The sequence below is a fragment of the Globicephala melas genome, chromosome 18 (genome assembly GCF_963455315.2).
Source record: "Globicephala melas chromosome 18, mGloMel1.2, whole genome shotgun sequence".
NCBI classification, from domain to species: domain Eukaryota; kingdom Metazoa; phylum Chordata; class Mammalia; order Artiodactyla; family Delphinidae; genus Globicephala; species Globicephala melas.
This window is the reverse complement of record NC_083331.1, coordinates 16,093,195-16,115,099: the sequence shown is the minus strand read 5'-3', so window position 1 is coordinate 16,115,099 and position 21,905 is coordinate 16,093,195. Positions and strand designations below refer to the sequence as shown.

The window sequence follows — 21,905 nt, the reverse complement described above, 5'->3', positions numbered from 1 at the left end:
ACGAAGTGAGAGTAGCATTGACATATATACACTACCAAATGTAAAATAGATAGCTAGTGGGAAGCAGCTGCATAGCACAGGGAGATCAGCTCGGTGCTTTGTGACCACCTAGAGGGGTGCGACAGGGAGGGTGGGAAGGAGACACAAGAGGGAGGGGATATGGGGATATATGTATACGTATAGCTGATTCACTTTGTTATAAAGCAGAAACTAACATACCATTGTAAAGCAATTATTCTCCAATAAAGATGTTTTAAAAAACAAAAAGAATATACACGTCGTAACTGGTGGGAAAAAAAAGGATGCTGCCTCAGTTTCAAGTTTTCACATAAAACTTTGCCAAGGACTATAAGCTCCTAAATGGCCAGTACTGAGTCTTACCCACTTCTGGACCACCCATGGGCCACCGCACCATCATAGCAGGTGATCTGCCAACATCTTTGGAATGAATGTCAATAATATTGAAACTTTAACTCACAAAGTTCTTCTGTACTCATATAATAGATAGCTTTCATAATTTTAGTTTTTTGGCCTAAACACATCCCTGATCACTATCATAGTTTAAATCTTAAAAGTTAAGGTGGTAGGTAGGTACTATGCCTAGAACCTTACAGATACGAAGTCATTTAATAGTCACTACCTCTGTCTGGGTTTGCTGTTACCTTAAAATTCCAGTTGCTGGTTGACAGAATGCTCAAGACTATGGGTTCCTGTCATGGTAGGAACCATGTGTGTCTGTGAGTTCCTGCTCTGCTCTCAGTCCCTCCTACTTACCACACCTAACACAGTACTTTGGATATAGCAGCTATTCAGTAAGTGTTTGTTGGCTGAATAAAGAACCAAATCTTATATAGCTCATATGTTGTTTAAGAGTGATCTAAAATCAGATCTAGGCTTTAGTTTAGTTGACTTTTTTTTTTTTTGAGCACAAACAGAAATCAAATCTGATGTTTGTGTCTAATTATACATACTTCTTCCTGGCTTTCGGATCTCTTTCATTATTTGTGCTTTTAGTTCAGTGTTGACCTCTTCATGGCTTCTGCAATGCATCAATTTCTTCCCTTTGTTGAGTGAAGACGCTGGTAGATTCTCTTCAGGACATTGTTCTTTATCACTTGGCTCCTCGTGATTTTCTAAAAATCCACCAACAGTGAGGTCATTAGTTCCTAAGTGGTCATGGCCGAGAGCCTCTGTATGATTGGTTGGTCGTTCCAGTAAACTGGCTGGAGAAGAAGATGCTGAAAATTCACTTTCCATAGCATTTGGTGTAATATCTGATGAAAGTTGGTCTGCAACATGATTTTCAACCACATCATCTATTGTCGAATCATTAGTGGCTTCTGAAACTAAAAATAAAAATAAGAAAAAAAAGATGATGAGAGCCAATTTCAAAGCACACAGTAAAGAAAACCTCAAAGAAACAATATTACAGCAAATCACAACTGATCTCCCTGACTGCTGCAAATTAACAATTTGATATGGTTTTTAAGCTTTGCCAAATATATGGTATATTTCAATGTGAAACATTCACAATATTTTAAAAACCTGTACAATTTTTGCCCTTAGGAATAAAAATAAAAGCCAGTTTCAAACAACTTTTAGTTCTCTGCTTTATTCTATGGCAATTTTATTGAATAAGTAGATTTTTAATGCTTTAGGGAAATATATGTGATCAAGATTATCATGGTTATCCTTTTATTAGAGAGTACTAGTTCACTCCAACTTACCTCTACCTTGTAAGTTATTACCGTTCAGAGGCAAAAGTGAACACAGGGAGTTTAAGCTGATCAATATTCTGCAGCAACACACCACCAAACCTCCACAGCGCCCCCTTTTCTTATAACCATCCATATAGTCTTCATTACTTGAGCAGTGAAGAATAGCTGGTGCCCACTTTAGTTCTCTAGACTACTAGACTTAAAAGCTTGCAAGCTTACTACTTAATATTACGTTATTGTACTTGCTCCTCACAGAAAGCAGCTAAATTCTAAGTTCTCTGATTGCTCACCAAACCACCAGGACACCAGCTGAATTCATCTCTTTACTGTTCAAAATGTAAACTCATCCCCACAAAAATTCCCTGAACTTCTGACTCCCTCCCTCCTAAATTCTATTCCATGATGTGCAAACTTTACTGAATATTCTCTAGAGTAACTCCTGCTTTAATCGAAACCCAACTCTCCTGCAAAGAAACTGCTGTCTGTCAAACACTCTCCGTGGACTTAAAATAAGGATGTGGGGCTTCCCTGCTGGCGCAGTGGTTAAGAATCCGCCTGCCAATGCAGGGGGCACGGGTTCGAGGCCTGGTCCGGGAAGATCCCACATGCCACACAGCAACTAAGCTTGTGCACCACAACTACTGAGCCTGTGCTCTAGAGCCCACGAGCCACAACTACTGAGCCCCTGTGCCACAACTACTGAAGCCCACGTGCCTAGAGCCCGTGTTCCGAAACAGAGAAGCCACCGCAATGAGAAGCCCACGCACCGCAACGAAGAGTAGCCCCCACTCGCCGCAACTAGAGAAAGCCTGTGCGCAGCAACAAAGACCCAATGCAGCCAAAAATAAAATAAAATAAATAAATGTATAAAAATAAAAAAATAAATAAGGATGTGGAGTCACTAATCCCTTCACCTTCCAATGCCACTTCAAGAACATTTCTCCATGCACTCTTGAAAACTTCTTGCTCTTCTGAGATTTAATTATCCCACTCAACTCATCCTCTCTCCCCTCATCACTATCTTTACTGACCTCCAGAGCACACCCGTGGTCACGGATGTCTCTGGCACCTGGTTCACACACTTCCTTCCACCCCATGTCCCTTGGGACATCATTCTAGGTCCTTACTACTCAAAGTGTGGTTTGTGGACAAGCAGCATTAGTACCATCAGAGAGCTTGCTAGAAATGCTCATCTTGAGCCCTATCCCAAACAATGTATTAGAATCTGTTTAACTAACCACTCCCCTGACCCCCGCCTGGCTTCACATACACGTTAAGGTTTGAGAAATGCTGTAGTATGTGACATCCATGTCTAAGGACATCACCTGCTAAGAACCTGGCCTCCCAATTCCTCAATTTCTCCTCTCCAAGGAACTTTTCCACCCACCCATTTGCTTCTCGAGTGAAATACAAATTCAGGGATGGAGGCATGTGTAACCCTCATCTTTGCAGTATTCCTACTTGAACTCTGCCAGACTTTTCACTCCAGCAATTCCTCTACGTTCTCCCTCATATTAATCAGATTCCTTCTAGATATCCACTTTCTTATCTAACTTATATCCCAAAATGTATCACTTCTTAACAGTGTCCTAAATTCTCTCATTCTATTGTCCTCCCATGACCCCTGCCAAGCAAAAATCCCAAATTTGATGATGCAGTCTATCTTCTTGCTGCAGACTCACATGTGGAATGATGAGCAGGCACTACTGGAGAAATATGACACAGCTCTACAGAGTGGTCACAGTCACCACCTGTACCTGGATCTTAGCACTGCCTAGCAGTCTTATTACAACCTTTTCTCCCTCTACCACACAAAAAAATCATTCAAACCTTCTCCACTGTCTTACCATCTCTGACTTTCCCAGTGTCTCTTTCCTCTCAGCAGTACACATCACCTCCAACTTCACAGAGGAAAGCAAAAGCAGAAAGAAGGTGAACTTCCTCGACTTCCCACCATTAAACTTGTGCCCACCACACCCATTCGGCTTTAATGGAAGAAGCATTCTTCATGTGGGCTCTGGACCATTCATTCCCTTTTGCCTTCTCAGTGATTTTGTGATTATACTCTGTCTCATCTTCATTTTCAGCTGTTCCCTCTCTATTGGCTCCATCACACCAGCATTTAAATATATTCAACTCTGTCATCCTAAAGACCTACAGAACTATTCCAATCCTCTCAAATGGTTTGTTTAAGAAGTATTTGAGACCACCAACCACTCAATTCTCTTTCCATTTAGCTTCCATAACACTAAATTATTCCCTATTTTCTCCTCTTTCTTGGATTCTTCCTTTCTTCTCACTCTCCTTTTCTGAACCTTATTTCTCCTCTTAACTTTGGTACTTTCAAAGTTCTGCTCTAGGCTTTTTCTTCTGTTTCCCTTGGTTACTCCAATGGGGCTTAAGGCTGCCTCCCATACCTATCTCTCTAGCCCAGTCCTCTTCTCATAAGTTCCAAACTCAATGACCCATCTTCTAACTTAGGAAATCCACTTGGCTATCTAACAGACACTTCTAAACTAAACTCATTCAACCTCTCTTCTTCCACTCCACCCCTGACACACTGAAATACCCAGGGTCTCTCAACTCCTCCCTTGCCCTGTCTCCATCATCCAGCCAGTCATCACCAAGTCCTTTGCTGATATATCCAAGTATTTCTCCAATACAGGTTCTTCTCACAACCACACTCCCAGGTAACCATTAGCTCTTCCCTGTGTTTCCTAACTGGTTTCTGTGCAACTGTAACAATTATTTAACAACATCAAATACCCAGTCACTGTGCACAATCTCCAATTACCTTATATAGTTTCTGTTTGTGGAAAGTTTGATTTTCTTTGATTCAGAGTCCTAATCAGACCTGGACATTGCAATTAATTTACATGTCTTTTAACTATCTTTTAATCTATAAAAATCCTTCTGTACCTCTTTTTTTCTATGCATTTTTATTTTCTGGAAAAATACACACACACACCAGATTCTTTGTCCTATAGAGTTTCCCACAATCTGGATTTTTCTAATTTTATCCCTGTTTTGTTATTTAACATGTTTCTCTGTCCCTTATATTTCCTAAAAATTGGTAGTTAGACAGAGAGGCTTGGTCAGATTGATGTTCAGTATTTTTTTTTGGGGGGGGGAGGGCAGGACTACCTCAAAAGTAGTACTGTGTAATTCCATCAGGAGGTATCATACTTGGTTTCTCTCCAGTTAAGATGTCATTAGCCATGAATGATCACTACCTATAATTAATGAATCCATTAATTAAGGGTTCCCTACATCAATTCTCATTCTTCCCTAATAATATTCCACACAGTAAAGTCAGCATGGTCTTTATAAAATGCTAATCAGATCAGATCACTACCTCTTTAAAACCTTTCAATGGATTCTCATTGTCCTTCGAATAAAGTCTAAAATCTTTATAATGGCTTCCAAGACCCTCTATGATCTAGACTCTGCATGTATATCTTTCAGTTCTCACTTTGCCTCATTCCCAACAACGCTTGCTATAACCAGCATTCTTTCAGTTCCCTTAATGCCCTGCTCTTTACTGTATGCCTCTGCACATATTCTTCTTAGACTACTACTGAGGCATAGGCAAATGCATAGCTTTAGTTTACTAATTCCCATTCATCCTTCAAGTACTGGCATAAACAGAACTTCCTCAGTAAAGTGCCTTGACCCCACGGACTAAGTTAAATCCTCTTGCCAAATACTTCCACAACACACTTGACTTCCCTTTTGTAACATTCATCACACTTCTAATGAAATGTTCAATGACTTTCTTTCCTCACTCATTATAAATAAAGGCAGAGATCACTATTGTCTTGTTCACTGCTATACCTCAATGCCTAGCACTGTCTAAATTAGCATATCATTTAAGAATTAGTTGTTGAATTAAACTGAAATTGAAAACCATCGTTCTGTGGGTGTTGATAATGCCCCTTTAAAAACTGTTATTTTTAAATACTTAAGATTTGCAAATGATATTTCAAATCATGATAGCTATTAAGCATAATGAATATATGAAATGTTCAATAAATGTTCATTAAAAAGACATAAAAATGATTACATGCTAATTTAGAGTAAACAAATATCTTCTCTAGACACTCTTGGACCTTATCAATTTTTTCTGTATTACAAAAATCTTTCCCATGAAGAACCACCAAAAAGCAGCAAATAACATTTAAAGAAAAACTCTTACTTTTATGAAGAAGAAGGGGTTTAAGAAGATCTGGCTGTGCTTGAGTCATAGGTACAGGTGGTCCTTTTCCTCCAATATGATTGTTCACAACTGGATTCTGTTGTCTGCCTCTTAGTAGTGGAGACATACAGCGACGTCTCTTAGGGATGCCTTGCATATTTGGTTCTCCAGGTCGTTTATGTTTATTTTGAGGTCCAGCCACAAATTCATCTGCCTCATCTATCATCATACCCTATAACAAAAAAGAATATAATTTCCCTAGCTTTACATACAGTTTTTAATCGCACAACTAATTCCAATACCCAGTAAAATAACTATATTTTAACTGCTGACATTTATTAGGTATTCTACCAAGAAAATAGCTTCAGCTTTCTTTAGTTAAATTAAGAACTGCTCCTCTCCACAGTGCCTAGCGCAAATCAATTATATAATGGAACATTTCAAATTTACCTTTTTATCCAGCTTAAAGGGGTTGCCAAATGTATGCAACCTTCGAGGCTGATCAGGATCAAGTTCTCTTAGTGGAGAAGGTACTTGCTTGAGGTATTCCTGGTAATTCCCCATTTGTGCTATAGGAACACTGTGCACTTGATCTTTTCAAACAGAACAGAGCAAAAACAAAAGTTAACCTCACTGAAACTACCTTCCAACTAGTTATCAAATAATGTCTTCTTATGTATGAATGCTCTCTGGTTTATTCTAGTCAATCTTTCCTTAACACATATTCTAAATTATTTTGTCACCATTGTAAATATTGTGACATAAAATCTTGAGATTTTTTTAAAATAAAACTTTAAATACTTGATTTTATCTTCTAAACAAAGCAAAAATATTGCAGTTAATTTCAGTGTATAGAATAAGCATATGTGTAACCTTTCTATGAAAAGGAAATGTCTCTTCTACTCTATTCCAAGTAAGCAGAATTTAATTAAAGCAGAATTTACAGAAAAGAGATATCACATAGATGACCCTTTTTATATAAAACTATAGTTGAAATGCTTATGTGAGAGTTGGCAAAGGGTTAAGTTCTCATCTGACTTGATTTGTAGTAGGTGCCATGGGTACAGTTGAAGGAAATACCAGAATACGATATATATTGGCCATCCAGAGTTAAACTAGTTAAACTAACAGATACTAGTAGATCACAAGAAAATGATTTTGTTTGCGCATGTGCCTGTATATGTGAATGTATGAAGAAAGCTAAAAAGGAAACTAAGCTGCTAACAAAGGTCGTTACCTCTGGGGAATAGAATTTGGGGCAACAGTGATGGTAGGAAGAAGTGTAGAGAATCAGGGATGACTCACTTTTTACTTCATTCAATGAGAATGTAATACTACTGTTATAATTCTTTAAAAGTTACAATAACACTCTATTTATTTCCAATATAAAGAAATAAGTTTACTGAAGAAATACCAACATTAAAACCATGATCTAACCTTCATCCTGTCCTTTAAGAAACCTGCGGGTGCTCTTCAAAAGATTAGATCTCATTCTTGTTAAGTGATCCAAAAGATTCCGTCTTGGTATGTCATACGCATTTCTAAATGTCTGTGGCTTCAAATCCTGTTAAAAAAGATTTAAAGACAAGATTTATTTTCAAACATAGAATTAAGAGACTGAAATCTCTAGCCTGCAGCATAGCTTTGAAAATAAGATACACAAGTTAACTAAATAGCTTAAAAAAATAAAGAGATATGATGCAATCTTACTGTACTGTTTTAATAACCAAAAGATAAAAATTTGGTAGTGAGGCTCAACCAAATAATCTCAAACTCATATCTGTCCAAGATTTTATTACATATTCTGGCTAAGAGAAGTAAATAAAAGCTTTGACGTATAATTTACATACCATAAAACTACCCATTTTACATAAACAGTTTAATGAGTGTTCATAAATGTATAGTTGTGAAACCACCACTACGATCCAGTTTTAGAATATCTCCATCATCCCAGAAAGTTCCTTGTGCCCATTTGTAGTCAATCTCTATTCCTATCCCCAAGCAACCACTAATTTCTTTCCTTCTCTCTACATTCCATTTTATAAACGGAATCTTGCAATATGCAATCTTTTCTATCTGGCTTCTTTCACTGAGCATGTTTTTGAGATTCAACCATGTTGTTCGTGTATTGGTGTCTATTCCTTTTTACTGTCTTTTCCTTTTTACATGGATATGCCATATCTCTATCCATTCACCAGTTGATGAACACTTGGACTATTTTCAGTTTGGGGCTGTTACTAATGCTGCTATGAACATCTGCATACAAAGCCTTTATATACACATATTTTCATTTATCTCGGTAGATACCTACAAGCAGAACTGTTGGTATATAGCAATATTTACCTTTCCTAAGAAACTGCAAACTATTTTCCATCAATAATGTATAAGAGTTCCAGTTGTTCTACAACCTTACCAACACTTCATATTTTTCAGTCTTAAATTTTACCCATTCTAGTGGGCATAAAGTGGGATCTCATTATGGTTTTAATTTGCATTTCCACAGTGGCTAATAATGTTGAACATCTTTTTATGTGCCTGTTCAAGTTTGTATATGAGCTGTCTGTTCAAATATTTAGTCTATTTTTTTTATTGGATGTTTGTCTTTTTATTATTGAGTTCTATGAGTTCTTGATATATTTTGAAACAAGTTCTTTATTCAAATACATGCTTTTCTCCCAGGCTATAGCTTGCCTGGGAGAAACATCAAAGTTTCTTCTGAAGACAAAAATTTCAATTTTAATGAAGTTCTATTTATCAAGTTTGTGTGTGCTTTGTGTGTTGTATTTTAGAAATCTTCATTGACCCATAATCCAACATCTTAAAGATTTCTTCCTGTTCTGTTGTAGAAGTATATAGTTTCAGTTCTTACATGTATGACTATGATCACTTCAAGTAATGTGAGGTAAGGGTCAAGTTCATTATTTTGCATATGGATAGCCAATTGTTCCCACGCTATTTGTTGAAAAGACTGTCTCCTAACCCACTGAATTATTTTGGCACCTTTGTTAAAAATTAATTGACTCTACGTGTGAGGGCCTACTTCTGTTCTACTGATCTATATATTTTTCCTTATGCCACCAACACAACATGTTGATTGCTGTAGCTTTACAGTAACTTTTAAAATTAGATAGTGCAAACCTTCCAGCTTTATTCTTTTCCAAAATTGTTTTAGCTACTCTAGGACCTTTACACTTCCATATAAGTTTTAGAATCAGCCTGTTTCTACAAAAAAGACTGGGATGAAGATCTTTTTAATGAGTATTCACAAAGCACTTCAGGATCATGCTGTGTACCCAAGGTCAGCAGTATAAAAGTACCAAACTACAGTGAACTCTACCATTAGCTATGTAACTTTAGGCAATCTCTAAGCCTGTTTTCTCGTCTATAAAATGAACAGGATGGTTTGCTCTTTGCAGTCCATCCATTCATCCACTCACCATGTACAGTGTTTAAAATCTAATGATTCAATAATAATATAATTGATCATTATTCTGCAGAGGTACAGAAGTTCGGACAAACTGAGTATCAGTTAACAGAAAATTTGCCATATTCAACAATATAACAGACTATAACTATATCAGTACTAAATTCACATAACCATTACCTTATTGAGCAAAGCAACTTGGAACCCAGTGTATTCTTTCATATTAAGGTCTAGCAGTCTGTGAGGAACATCCTCTGAAATTCCCTGAAGCAGTTGTTGAAAATCTTTCCTATAAGCCATTGACAAACCATGTGATCTGCTTCGGACTTTAATTCCAGTTTCCTGTACTACTTTTTTGCCTACAGAACCGATGACTCGATCAGATTCTATTTTCGCCTAAAGCAAAAAAAAAAAACGAAAGTTGTCTTGACATAATCTGAAGTGGTAAATTAAATGCTAATCGTTTTGGTCTTCCATAAATTAAGTATTTTATATTTAAAAAGTACATAAGAAATTTAAAACTCTACTTAAGTAGAGAAGTTTATGTCAAGTCCTTGGTAAACTGAACATAGTTTAAACAATAATGTCTTATGATTTTAAATCATCACAATTCTTACGTTTTGCAGCAGGGTTCACACACACAACTTCAATTTATTTTATTTATTAAATACCCACTACACCTAAACCATGAAATGTAAATGTACCCTAAATAAAAATATGTATTTCCAATTCAGAGGTGAAATAAAATTACAAAAAAAAAATCTCATCAATATTTACTTAAAGACATTATTACTAGCACATAACTAAATGTTCATAGATATGGCAAACACTGGTGGAGTTTTTCACTGGAAAGCAAATAGCAATATTTTGACTCTTTCCAACCTACATTTCAATTAGCACTTGAAGTAGAGATGGCAGGAGTACTGGAAAAATTGTGTTTTATACAATTTTAATAACTTGGCAGTCAAAGTGTACACTGCTTGACTACTATAGTATCTATTAATGTGATGTATGCCCAAAATGACAAAATTCAGTATTTTTACAAATATTTCAAAAGAAACTCCCATTTTGAAAGAAAAAGCTATAGGTTTAAAACATAAAGCAAAAGAAACTGACTTTTTTGTCTAAGAAAAACAACTTTCTAACATAAATTTCCCAAAAGAAAACAAAGAATGTTCACATACAGGAAGGCTAGGACCACATTAATAAAGCCATTTTCACAAACTAGGAATTATTGCTTGAAATTATCATTTCAAAACATAGCATACCATTTACTTGAGACAGAATTATGTTAATATATGATATACGTGGTTTTAAAATGTAATACATTAATATGATGGAATTCTATTAGAATCATCAAGAACTAACACCTGGCCTATTGACTATTGACCACCTTAGCCAAAACCATTCAAAATACTTAATGGCTCTATTTCTTAACATTACCTGCTGACTCAATTTTTTGAGGTATGAAATGACACTGTAACTAAGTCCATATTCCATACTGTCTGCTATTAGGTTAGGTGCTCCCATCATTCTAACAGCTTTCTTCAAAGGCTATAGGGAAAAAGAAAATACCACTCAATCCTGAGCTTGTCAAAAACTTATAGCTATACGTATTGTCAATTTTGAAAATTTCACCTCCTGAAATGTCTCCTTTTCTTCAGTAAGAGTCACATAATCATATTTGTACTTCATTAAAATGTTTGTCAGTGGTATGAAAGGCAGTTTGAAATACTAAACAAGGATTAGAGGCTATAATAACAACACCCAGAGCAAGAAAGGGTGAAGTCCTGGACTTCTTAGCACCATTGGAGACACTAGGTTTGGAAGAAGAGGGCAGGAGACACATTGCAGAGGTTGATTTGATAGAACTTGGGTGGTAAGTAGAAAGAGGAGTCAAGGAAAATAGAAGATTTCTACCTTGGGTAACTGGAAGGGTTGTGGCTCAACCCCTTACTAGCTTTGTGACCCTGTACCAGGTAATATAACCCCTCTGTGCCTTAAGTTTCTCATTTGTAAAATGATAATAGTAGTATCTACCTCATAGGGTTGTCATGGGATTAAATGAATTAATACATGTAAATACATCTGGCACACAGTAAGCATTCAGTAGGTATTAATCATTACTATTATTATCATTAGCTGAGCTGAAAAAACAGAAACAAGCTCTGAAGGAAAAACAAGGAGGCAAAAATCATCTAATATTTACTATGGATGTGATATAGTGATTTTCAATTGTAAGGACTAACTGAGAGCCACTTTGTGCAAGGAAAAATATCACTAGCAGGACAGGACTGTCTAGCCCATGTGAACGGGACAGAGTCAGAAGAAGGATGATAACCACCCAATGACATATTAGAAAGTGTATAAAAGCACTGGTGTCAAACTGGAATCAAATCTCAGATCTGACATTTAATATTCATGTGGCTTTGGCTAAATCCTCCCAGTTGCTATGAAACATAGGAGTCAAACATATGCAAGTTCATATTCAAGTGTTTCTTCCTTTTCCCTCTCTTACACAGCAGGCACTATGTGCTAGACACACACAACTTTTCTCTTACAACTATAACATATGATTTTCAAAGCTTAAGAAATTAGTGTTCTTATTAGGGACCATTTAGAAAGATTAGTTACAGTCAAATACTGTAACATTCCTGCAGTAAAAGCAGAAGTAATGTTTTAAAGTGCTTTTAGTGTAGGTCTTTTTGTTAAGAAGCTACTTTTCACAAAATAAATAAAGTAATATATTTAATAATATATGCATTATTGGTCCTATCTATTATGATACACTAGGTTTTAAGCAATATTTCTGGAGATTTAGGGAATAATGCAGCACAAACCTTTTTTTGTACCCTTAAAGGGAAATAATTATAAAACTGCAATTTAAAAAGGTAGTATAACAATTGAGGTTAAAAGCTTAAATTCTAAAGCCAAGCCTGCCTGGGATTGAATTCCTGACCCCCAAATATTAGCTATGTAGCCTTGGATGAATTATTTAATCTTTTAGTGCCTCAGTTTCCTCATCTGTGATATAAGAACAGTGATTTCTGCCTCATAGGGTTACCATATAAATTAAATGAGGTTAATACATGTAAAGTGCTTAGGACAGAACCAGGCCTGGGTAAGCATTATATATATATATTCTCATTATCATCATCATCATCATCATTATTCTGCAAATCACTGAAACATTTCTTTCCCATTACATTTATATGGGTCATTTGTACACTCAATTTTCATGACATTTATTCTATAATAGCAATAAATAAAAGTTTTAATACCTACAGTAAACTATAAGCATAATATAAAATTTTATAACAAGTTCTATTTTTAACAATAATATTCTTACCCCAAGATAGTAGGGAGGCATTGTCTTCAAATAACTTTCAAATGACTGTCTCCATTTCAATGTTGGTTTTGCCTTATGTACTTTAAACAAGTCATCTATAAATTTATAATGTGAACAAACTATCATCATTCATTGTTTCCACACATGAAAATCAAGTCAAGTAAGTTTCATTTTTAAAGTATGCTTTCTTATTTATATAAGAGAGAGAGGAACATCTGACCTATATTTTTAACAAAATTAAAGGTGGTAAAATTTTTGCTTCTGGCATTTTTGAGTAGTAATACCACTTTAAAAATAAAAAGGTGCCAATTATGGTCTAAAATTAAATGTAATAATAAAGGTAGAATCAGAAAATACACAACGAAAATCTAGATATGAAACAGATTTGAAGACAGAAACAAAGTATGCATGATGTTTTCTATAAAATATACCTACTAATATTTTGTCTGTAATCTTTAAATCTGATGCAGTTCCATGAAGGGAAAGATGTCTTCTCCAACAGTACCCCTCAAAAAATTATAGCCAAATGGTCCCCAGAAACCAACTTTAGGCTTATCATATTATTTTAGAACAAACTCATCATTTAAAAATATTTGCCAAATGAAAATTAAAAGTATAGATAAATCCTTAGAAAATACTCAGATCTTATAAATATGACATGCTTCTACAAAATGTCTAATTATTTACCAAATACAAAGCCTGCATTACTAACTATGTAAGAAATCTAATTGCAAAAAACTTAGAGAATACTTAACTTAGAAACTTAAAATATAATATCTTCAATAGTTTGCAGAATCAAAGGTAGTTTGACACTGACTTTCAATTTATCAGAAACATGCACGGGTTGCTATAACACAACCTTATACAGCTTCAGTATTTTAGAGTATTAAAAAAAAAAATCTTCATTAATTTCCAGAAGACAAGAAGACTTAGAAAGGGAGGGATGTTCCCAAAGTTTGTTTTTAGGAAAAATTTGTATGTATGCTAAGCCACAGAGAATGTGATGAGAATAACTTACCTAAAAGGGGAAGGAGGACTGGGTAATTGTAAGGCATCACAAATAAGTTGACACAGTTCAGTGCTGTACTGGCTTTCAAGTAACCAAAGGGATGGCCAAGTTCGCTATATTTTGCACTATTGCTTACATATACCTGTTAAAAAGGAGTAGTTAAAACTTCACATTTAATAACCTTTACAGAACGTTATATAAACCACGGATTCAATTTAACTTTTTAAGAAACATCAAATTAAATTTTTAGAGATTCTCATACTGAGTGAAGTAAGTCAGACAGAAAGACAAATATCATATGATATTGCTTATATGTAGAATCTAAAAAAAGGCTACAAATGAACTTATCTACAAAACAGAAATAGAGCTACAGGTGTAAAAAATAAAACTTATGGTGTGGGGAGTGGGGAGGGATAAATTGGGAGACTGGGATTGACATATACACACTGCTATATATAAAACAGATAACTAATAAGGACCTGCTGTATAGCACAGGGAACTCTACTCAGTACTCTGTAATGGCGTATATGGGAAAAGAACCTAAAAAAGAGTGGATAGGGCTTCCCTGGTGGCGCAGTGGTTGGGAGTCCACCTGCCAATGCAGGGGACACGGGTCAGGGAAGATCCCACATGCTGTGGAGCAATTGAGCCCATGCGCCACAGCTACTGAGCATGTGCTCTGGAGCCCGCGAGCCACAACTACTGAGCCCGTGTGCCACAACTACTGAAGCCCACACGCCTAGAGCCCGTGCTCCACAACAAGAGAAGCCACCGCAATGAGAAGCCCATGCACAGCAACGAAGAGTAGCCCCTGCTAACTGCAACTAGAGAAAACCTGTGCGCAGCAACAAAGAAAAAAAAAGAGTGGATATATGTATATGTATAACTGATTCACTTTGCTGTACACCTGAAACTAACACAACATTGTAAATCAATTATACTCTCAATAAAAATTAAATAAATAAATAAAATTTTAAATTGCTATAGTCGTTCAGCTCACCTGCCAACAGGTTTGAGGAGATTTTCTTTCCAGGATAAATTGAGTCAGCGGTGAAGGTTCCAGCTCATATTTGTCAAAAGGCAATTTGTCAATAACCATCGGTTCACAGTCTGTACAGGAAAACTTCACTACAGGATGAGATGTACGAGGTGGCTAGAGGGGAAAGTCATTATTACTCTTTCACAAAGTACCAGAAACAAACTCCTTTTTAGTATCCCTCACTACCAAAGTTTACTCAGTTTCTCAGTTTTGCTAGTGAGAATTTAATTTACTACCAAAAGCACCACTAAGCTGAAAGAAAATACTTAAAAATGTAATGCTTAAATTATATAATATTCACAAGAAAAAAAGACACTTCAAAATCTATACAGAATTAAAATTTTTGTTAAGTCTTAAAATCAAATTTATCAGAAAAATTAAATGCAAAATTTTGGAATTAAATAAGTGCTCATTAATTTTTATATATAAGAAACAACTAATTTAATAGAAACCTTCCTAAGTCCTCAGTTGTAGCAATTTAACTACTTGGCTTCCAAATTGATGACACACATTGATCAGTACAAATTTTTGAATATACAATATATTAGGGCATATATATATTTATACTTGTAAATTATTAATTTATAGGTACATAATAAAATATATACCAAAATAATATTAAAAATAGAAAAGTGTAAACATACATAGAAGTTCTAATGCTTCCCTTCCCTATTCCAGCAGACTGTATTGGTTACCCCTGTGTTAAATACACCCTACTTTGGAGGCCCTGTTGTAGAGCTGCAAAAACCACAATACTTTAAAGGAAAAAAAAAAAAGCAAGTTACTCTATTTCCCCCTTAACAGTCTCCTTCCTAAAAATCTCACCAAGTGAAGACTGGTGAAGAAAATATGAGCTATGAAGAAATAATGTGGAATTTCATAGCTGTAAAGGACTCCTTTTGGCCTCAGTTACTATCTACATATACTGGTGGCTCCCAAATCTACTGTATAGGGACCAGATTTCTCTCATTTCTCTTATGTATCCAATTACCTACTGTACATAACCTGAATTTTCTATAGGTCCTCAAATTCATTACTATTCATTATTTCACCCCCAAACCACAAAACCTGTTCTAAAAAACCTAGATGTTAGCGTTAATATCACCCTCTTATCCTCCATACTTAACTGTCACAAAGAATTAGATTAAATGATACCACAAATTCTAAGCCACTTAGCAGAACACATAAACATGGCAGATGGTCACTATTTTAGTTACTGCCCTCTGTCAATGCTAAATTCTCATCTCTCTAAAAATTTACCTTCTATTTCTTACCACTCTAATTCATGCCTTCATCATTTCTCAGACTAGATTAGTACAACTGTTCATTTTTAATTAGTCTCCCTAATTAGTCAGCCCCCTCCAATCAATCCCATGGCCATGAAAGATAAATATAATCATGTAATTTTCCTAACTCAAATTATTGGGTAAAAATAGCAGCCAACCACCTAAAAATAGGGCCAGATTCTTTTCTTTTAATATTGTTTTACAAAGAGCCTTGACAATACGGTCCCCATCTGCCTTTTAACCACCACACCATGTACACCCTGTGCTCCAGCCATACCAAAACGACTTGCAGTTGCCCAAACAGATCATTATCTTTCATGCCCCGGTGTTTCATATGTTATCACAAGCTGCTTTACTATTTTCCCCCCTGCATAATGCAAACAAACTAAGTTTTGAAGACTGAACTGGCAAGGCAAGTACCAACCTCTAAGAAACTTCTTCCCTGACACAGTCTCACCATGTACCCCAAACACATACCAGGCAGTTAGGCACCACCTCCTCTGGGCTCTGCTCTGCCCCCTATGACAGTTAGCACACTGTACTCTATTATGTTTACATGACTGACCTTCCTATGGAATGGTAAGGTTCCAGAGGGGAAGTACTGTTTTGCTCCTGTGCCTAGCATGTACCTGACATACACCGTATTGAATGGGTCTGTGAAACTCATCTATTTTTTTGGATGACAATATTGAGATCCAAAAAGAAAAGGGGGGGCATTTATTATTTCATTTAATCCCCAAAATAATCCTATGAGATAGGAGTTACTATCTCTAACAGATGGGAAATTGAGCTTAGAGAATATAATTAACCAAAGATACATGGCTAATAACTGGTAGAGCCATGATTCAAATTCAGAACCAGTCTCTAATAAATCACATTTAATTTCAGTATCAATATTTCTTATATGAAATACTATTATTTATAAAAATTTCATTTCCCCTCAAATATCCTTCAGTTACTAAATTTTGCCAGTTCTTTCTAATATTCTCTATCTTTTTTTTTTATCATTCTCTCTTCCATCGTCTTAATTCAAACTCTTATATTAAGTGAACCAAAGCAATAGCCCTCTAGGTAAATAGCTTACCTTCCAGTTCATGTAACAACCACCAGATTAATTTTCCTAAAGGAACACTCTGTTAAAAATGTCTTCAGTTCTATGAACGCTATTAAGAAAAGCTCAAATTCCTTAACCTTGCATGTAAAGTCATAAGCAATTTGGTTTATTTAATAGTTCTCTCAATGTCCTACATACATATTATGACCCACCTATCCTCACAGTTACTTTCCATTCCTCTAAATTCACCTTGTTCTTTTTTACTTCCATACTTTTTTCTCACAGTTTCCTCCTCCAACTGAAATCCTACTGACACTTCAAAATCCTCTATGGCATGTAACAATTTGTAATAGACCACTAGAGCAATATTAATAGATAATGCTTGTGATACTGGTTTTGGATTTCTTCCTATTAGGACTTAACAAGTACCATATGTACTTGTTATTTAACTACTGTAGGTGTTAAATAAATATAATAGAATGAATAACCAACAATATAATATTTCATATAAATATGATATCTGTTCCGTAAGAATTTTGAAAGGGCTCTAGAGGAGAAAGTAGTATGACCAAAGAAATTGAGAGCTTCTCTAAAGCCAGACTAAAAAACTATGATGGTTCAATCCAAAAAAGAAAGACGATACCTCACTGAAATGTATAAAAACTTAATTTCATGTACTACATTAAATCCCTAATGAATAAAGGAAATATCACTTTATAGACCTTGTATAGAATAAAAGTAAAAATTATCCTAAAGAGTTGATATCGGTTTAAAACATAAAAGGTTTCAAAAAGAGTTCAATTTAATTCATAAATGATAGCTGCATGAAACATTACTAAAGACTGCTTAATGATCTTTGAAATACAACTCTTATCTTCTAAAGGTAACATCAAAAGAACCACTGTCATATCCCATGGCGTCCTCAATTACCACAAAAAACACTAATCTGAAAAAAGGGTATTAACAAGATTTAATAGCTATTTATATAAATTTACCCTATTATTATAAGAACCATACAGTGAACACTGATAATTCACCAGGATCATTCAACAAGCCTCACTGTTTCTAAAAATAATTCCTATAAACAAGACCAGAAAATCTTTGCTACCTTAAACCTCCAGACTGAAAACACTGAATATAACTAAAACTATGCAAGTCAACATGAATTTCTAAGACTAAGTCCTAAAAGATTGCAGGCAAACCATCAGAATTATTTTCTAAGCCTTCATTTAAACTGTATATTATGTCCCAGAGACAAATCCTCATGTTACATTATATTTAGAATCCAAAGAGAAGCTCTTGTTATATCTATGCTTCTGTAACTAGATGCCAATAATAAAAGCATAAGCATAATGTTAGATTCTAAAGGAGACAGATGCCTCTTCTCTATTACTTCCTGATGAACAATACAGTACACTTAAGCAAGTAACAGCTCATCAGTGCACTTTGAGCACTTGTCTAATTCCTATACAACAGCCACACCCTTAACTGACGGGAGCACTTAAAACTAGTAGGAAAAGCAGTTAACGGTTACATTACAAAGTCACAGTCTCTCTGGTACTTACTAGTGTTGGAGAATTCTGATCTGGCCAAAAAGACTCTGGAACAGGCCAGTGACCTATAGGAACCCCAGTTTTAGGATTTGGTCTGACATATATGAGTTTGTGACAGCTATGCCAAGGCTGAGATCCCAAAGGCCTTGATACATCTGGCTGCCCATCTACGGCAAAGAAATCAAAGCAAAGTATGTATCATTAAAGGAAAAACATAAGCAGTTAAATTATATCTATTACTTAGTGAAAATGTCGTAATACTTGTTCAATTCTGGATTTTCCTATTTTTCTTAAATGGTAGAATACTATCATGACTAAGGCTTAACATTTAGATTATATCAGAATTCACTAGAGAGTAACATCAGCAAATTCCAACTATGAGTTCAATAGGTGAAAGGAGGTCCCACAGCATCTTTTGCTTGTCCAATCAGAATATGTAAAACATACTTTATGGTAGATACTTGTTTAACGAATGACATGTTTTCCCCACTAGATGATAAGGGCAAACACTCAATTTCTTCACCATCATGCTTGGCTTAGTAAATACTAGGTAAGTATTGCTAAATGCATATTTCTTTAAAATCAATCTTTTTAACTAAAGCCTAATACCTAAAACGAAAAGTTAATATGCAAATCCAGATTTGAGGTGCCTACCTTTAATCTAAAGCAATTCTAGAAAACAGTAACTCTCTTTAACAGTTCAGTATACATTTACTTAGTGCCTAACTCTAAGCAAAGTCCTAAAATAATTTAAAAATAAATATATTCCATGTGTAACAATTCAATTTTTTTTTAAGTTTGTTTTTTTAAACCAGACACAGTATGCGATTTATATAATCTTACCATCTTCTGCTCCTTCCCTATAATCCCTTCTGAGGGTACCACTTTCTCATCTCTATGACCTTTCTCTTCTCCCAATTACCCACTCTAGTGGATCACCTCTGCCAGTGCCGTTAATGACTTTCTAATTCTTGTCATAAGCTACATCATACAAGGCAGAAGGTCCAGATGTAAACTGTCCATTGGTTCTGGTAAAACTCCTTATACCCTCTGGCTAATATAAATAGTTCATGATCACAAAATATTAGAATAAAGCCAGGTGGGGCTCAGCTAGACTTTAAAGGATCAAGCTGAATGGCAAAGGCTGGTTTCTCATTTTGGGAACCACACCAACCATTTGGTTCTGATCAGTCTGATCTTTAGAAAAAATGTAGCTAAGGAATTAAATAAACACTTAGAGTTGAACACTCTTGTGAATTAAGGGACATGGAAGAAGCATATATACTGGAGAGAGTCAGCATTACAATACTAAAAAGGAAATATGCTAATCTATAAATGTTTAAAAAGGGTTTTGGCGCTTATAAATTTTCAGGCTATGAACAACCAATATAAAAACGCGATGCTACCAAACCACTGTCATATTACCTTGACTTTCCTATTTAATCTTCCCTCTTTACCAACAGCTGTTTTGTCATCTTAATAATCTGGCCTTAACATTGACAAGGCCAAATCATAGTAATTTTTCAGTTCAAGTTGAACACTTGATAAAGCCAGTTTACAATGTCTATAAGAGAAGTACAGTAATACCTTCTACAGGGGAAGGATCTGGTCCTGCTTTCTCGAAGTTTATTACCACTCCACTTTGTACTTTCTGCACCAAGGACTCCAGACACTGATTAAGCATTCTTGGAGAACATACAGAGTATGAACGGCCTGAAATAAAAAGAATAAAGTTGCAAAAATTCCTACTTTTAACAAAAAAGAACCATAGTAGGGTTTTTGACAATACTGATTAACGAAAGTTCAATGATAAAGTCTGACCTTTTCATTATCTAATAGAAGAATAACAAAACAAAAATAGCTATTCTCAATCAATCAACAATTCCATTTTGTGAGAGTATGTAAATTTTTCTTTGTAATTAAAGGTATGTGGAAAATAGAAATCTTTGTGTGAACAAACCACAATGAAAAAAATCATTACATATATACACAATGTATTACATGAAATGAGATTTTAAAATATATATAAATTTAAAAAAACTATCTCCAACTGTTTTCCAACACAATTTATCTTTATTACACATATACAACATCTGGCAACGAACCCCCAAAATCTTACTCCTGCTTAACAAAAGTATTATCACTAAAGATTAATGCTAAGGACATAGATGATACTCAATAATTATTTAATTGATCTGCTGGTAGGTACTGCATATTTTAAGTGTTTGCACTTTAATATATAGATAGTAGCATGTGCTTCTCTGAATTTCATTGGGCTTACATACTTAGAAATTACCTATCTTAAGTGAATTTCCCTCTTGAATATTTTAACCTATAAAATTTTTAGTTCAGAAGCATTAAAATGCTAGTGATTAAGAAAAAATACCAGTGAAAAGACTTCTTAAACAGGGATTTTTCAATAAATATATCTAGACCTGTGCTGTCCCATATTGCAGCCACTGGCCACATATGGCTACTGAAAACTTGAAACACGGCTAGTCCAAATTGAGATATATAGTAACTATAACATACCTGAATAATTTTTAATTACCAATATCACGTTGAAATATTTTGAATATATTGATTTAAATAAATATTATATAAATTAATTTTACCTGTTTCTTTTTAGTTTTTTGGTGGTCTTTTTTTTTGGCTGCGCCACTCGGCTTGTGGGATCTTAGTTCCCCAACCAGGGACTGAACCAAGTCCCTCAGCAGTGAAAGTGCAGAGTCCTAACCACTGGATCGCCAGGGAATTCCCTATCAGTTTCTTTTTAATGTGACACTATAAAATTTATATATATAACTTATTTATATATATAAATTTATATATATAACTTATATTTCTAGACCAGTGCTGAAAACCATGACAACTAAAAATCTTTAATCAAACATCTTACAATGTTATTTGCAATAAGCTCAATACGAAAAAGTCCTATTCCTTAAGAAATTCAACCAATTATTACCAAACACGTTATATTATTATATTTGACATATCAAATTACTCATATCAATTTACACTCAACATGTGATTTGCTAAAGGCTACTCAGAAAAGAGAACATTAGGCAGTAGAGTGATTCAAATCCTCAGAGTCAGCTTAGAATAACAAGCATCATATAACAAATGGCTTACCCTGAATACAACAATAAGAGCCATACTTATAAAAATACTCACCAATTACTGAGTGTCTATGTACCTGGCACTATTCTAATCACTCTATTAACTTATCCAATCCTAGCAACAATTTTATTGGTTACTTTCTCCATTTTACAAATGAG

General features: G+C 35.0%; 1 protein-coding gene across 5 annotated transcripts in view; it reads right to left on the bottom strand.

Moving 5' to 3' along the window:
• INTS6 (integrator complex subunit 6) overlaps window positions 1-21,905 on the bottom strand; it is a 112,686-nt gene that overhangs the window by 27,513 nt on the left and 63,268 nt on the right. For all 5 annotated transcript variants that reach the window (XR_009559715.2, XR_009559716.2, XM_060287806.2 and 2 more), the window contains 11 exons: window positions 20,215-20,340; window positions 18,640-18,794; window positions 14,696-14,848; window positions 13,705-13,837; window positions 12,687-12,781; window positions 10,781-10,891; window positions 9,518-9,733; window positions 7,351-7,477; window positions 6,364-6,506; window positions 5,914-6,145; window positions 972-1,346 (listed from right to left, as the gene is read on the bottom strand). Coding sequence is in view for 3 of the 5 variants with exons in the window: in XM_060287806.2 (XP_060143789.1) it covers window positions 972-1,346; window positions 5,914-6,145; window positions 6,364-6,506; window positions 7,351-7,477; window positions 9,518-9,733; window positions 10,781-10,891; window positions 12,687-12,781; window positions 13,705-13,837; window positions 14,696-14,848; window positions 18,640-18,794; window positions 20,215-20,340 (1,866 nt within the window). In the remaining 2 variants the exon portion in view is untranslated. The remainder of the gene's footprint in view (window positions 1-971; window positions 1,347-5,913; window positions 6,146-6,363; window positions 6,507-7,350; window positions 7,478-9,517; window positions 9,734-10,780; window positions 10,892-12,686; window positions 12,782-13,704; window positions 13,838-14,695; window positions 14,849-18,639; window positions 18,795-20,214; window positions 20,341-21,905) is intronic.